This window comes from Pollicipes pollicipes, unplaced genomic scaffold (genome assembly GCF_011947565.3).
Source record: "Pollicipes pollicipes isolate AB1234 unplaced genomic scaffold, Ppol_2.1 Scaffold_2216;HRSCAF=2595_pilon_pilon_pilon, whole genome shotgun sequence".
Taxonomy (NCBI): domain Eukaryota; kingdom Metazoa; phylum Arthropoda; class Thecostraca; order Pollicipedomorpha; family Pollicipedidae; genus Pollicipes; species Pollicipes pollicipes.
In genome coordinates this window covers 6068-8715 of record NW_023596072.1, presented here as the reverse complement: position 1 = coordinate 8715, position 2648 = coordinate 6068, and the positions used below count along the sequence as shown (strand labels likewise).

The window sequence follows — 2648 nt, the reverse complement described above, 5'->3', positions numbered from 1 at the left end:
CTTGTTCTGAAAATATGACCTTTAACTCGAATTCTGTTGATTTGAGTCATGATTTACCCCATTTTGCTTTATTCGAATCAGACCCAGAATCAGTCGTGTCCATTTGTTTGAATCAACAACTGACTGGAATCAGTATTTGACGGGCAAGTTTGATGTGGATTTTGAGTGAGCTTTCAAGTAATTTGACGAATTAGAGTTTATTTTGTTCATGTGAAGTTGAATCGAGTGCAAGTTTGCGTTGCTCGCATTACGGATGCTCACGTTCGACACTCTTTGTTGAAAACGCCATCGTTTTATTATTTCATTGATCAATACTATTCGGTGTAAGATTTTGCTACACTTCGCATGGTTCAACCTATTCACCGTGCGCTCAGTGCATGGCCATTTCCTCCAAAATTTTAAGTATATATCTATTCACAAAACACAGCGTTCTAAAGATTCCATGAAAATCGCGAGACTCAACAGCGCCGGGATGTCGTCTAGGTAAGATCTCTAGGTCTCATTGCGCCTGTCAGGCAGCTCCTTTTCAGGCATGAAATGGCGGGTAGTCATCTAGTTAGGGGACCGTGACTCACAACACCAGCATATCTGTAATTATTGGGATCCGGCGGATAGCACCTCGCTGCCAGCGATTGCTGCAACGCCGGGCTTGTTAGGCATCTCCACGTGCAGCTCTAGTAGTAGTTCACAGGCTCACAGACGAAGGACTTCTTGTGGTGGCACGCGACGTCGTGCCAGACGATGCCGTCGCCGTAGTAGTGGTTGAGCACGGCCAAGCAATACTCGTTGCCCTGGTAGTTGTCCGGCTGCGGCAGGCCGAGGCGGCCCGTGAACGACCAGTTGGTGAAGCCGTACTTGACCGGTCGGCCGTTGGCCCAGAAGAACTTGTAGCCATTCCTCATGCCCGATGTCCAGATGTACCGCACATCTGCAGCGGAAGCAGGCGTGGTACGGCACTTGACCAAACAGGATCTTCATCCTGATCATCGCATACAACAGGATGAAATAGGTGTTTTATGTAGATTTATTTTTATTTGTGTGTTTGGGGAGGTGCTCTGGCCACCAACTTTGAGATGGTCAAATCTGGGTCAAATCTGGGGAATCTGGGGAATCTGTGTGGGTCAAATCTGGGGAATAACGCGTTTTTGACGCATTTGTGGTAGGTTTGACCACTTACCAGTCACCAGTTCAGTCACCCTTTCACCTTGTTTCTTAAAACTACGTCCTTAAACTCTAAACTGGATGTGTATGACAGAGGTGTGAACGAATTGTGATATTTTTTTCTGATTTGATGTTATTGGTTACGTTATGACGGGCACAGTGCATTGATTTTCGTTCAGCCGTCATTTGCCGACATCATATTCCACATGACGCTATCGAGACGGACGCGATATACCACAATCCCCTAACTTTGCAACGGAATGGTTGGCTGGCAATGGATGGTTGTGGCGAGAGATAGTAATGCTTGCACTAATTGCGTCTCAGTTGAACAAAGTTTTAAAAGGTAGCAGCACATTTTGGACTTAAGTTCTAAACGTGGGGGAGACGGGATGGAACGGCATAGTTGTATTCATTTTGGAGGCCTGAATGCTACTGTCATGACTTACTGTATCTTGCGATCTTGCGTGACACGTATTTGTTTTTGTACGGGTCGTCCAGCGAGACCAACCGCAGTCCTCGGATGGCGCACTGGAAGTTCGCCGCCTGCCAGGTGAACTGCTTGCCCGCCAGATAGGGGTCCAGGAACGAGAAGAAGAGACCGAACTTGTCTGTCGAGAGGAGAGGGCACAGTGAGCATGATCACTGTATGGTAACTCGCGGTTTGGCCTTGCGTTCTGCGTCTTCACTGTTTCGGTGGTATTGCGAAAGCATAGAAGGGTTTGAGTGACCCGAATGGCAACTCGCCAGTATGTTCTGGGCACCATCCGAAACTTCAATATCCATCGTGCATACTATAGAACACCGCGTACGGATCAGGGCCCTGTCACAAATATCTTGACTCTATTGTAACGCAAATTCACACAACCGTGAGAGCCGAATTTCAACGATAGAGAGCCGGACAAAGTCTTACTGTAGCCATTGCTGAAGCCGCCTGCTCTTCTTCGGCCGAAATGTGATCTTTGTCCTCCGCTGAAATATCCTCCTCCTTGGCCGAGATATGATCCCAATCCTCCGCTCAGATATCCGCCTCCCATGCCGAGATACGATCCCAATCCTTGGCTGAAATGTCCGCCTCCTTGACCGCTATATGGGCCGAAATATCCACTTCCCTCCGTCGACGAGAAATCCTCCTGAGGCCACTCCGGCAAGCGCCAGGAGCGGGATGCACGGGATGAGCCGCATCTGAAGCACGGCATCCACTGTCAGCCTCACATCCGATGGTGCGTGACGTTATCCAGTTGCACGAGAAAGGCATGTCGCGGGAGGCAATGTCTGGGCTGGAACACCGTTACGGTAGCTATTGATATGCTCATGACGCTCGTCGTGTGATTTATGATGTTCATCAAAACCCCACCGGTAACCACGACCACATCTGCGCACAGTACGTATGAGTAAGCTGCCACACATCCATCGGGCCCTGGGCAGAGTTCAACGACACCCCACTGTAACAGCCCAGTGAGCAAGCTGGAGTTTATGGTGGCGGGCGC

General features: G+C 49.2%; 1 protein-coding gene across 1 annotated transcript; it reads right to left on the bottom strand.

Annotated features, from left to right (window-relative positions):
- Positions 1-276: 276 nt before the first annotated feature.
- On the bottom strand, positions 277-2270 carry LOC119096851 (C-type lectin lectoxin-Lio2). Its single transcript, XM_037219813.1, has 3 exons — positions 2072-2270; positions 1608-1769; positions 277-928 (listed from the first exon to the last, which is right to left on the bottom strand). Exons 1-3 carry the CDS (start codon positions 2193-2195, stop codon positions 675-677), a joined length of 540 nt encoding a protein of 179 aa, XP_037075708.1. The 5' UTR covers positions 2196-2270; the 3' UTR covers positions 277-674.
- Positions 2271-2648: the final 378 nt, after the last annotated feature.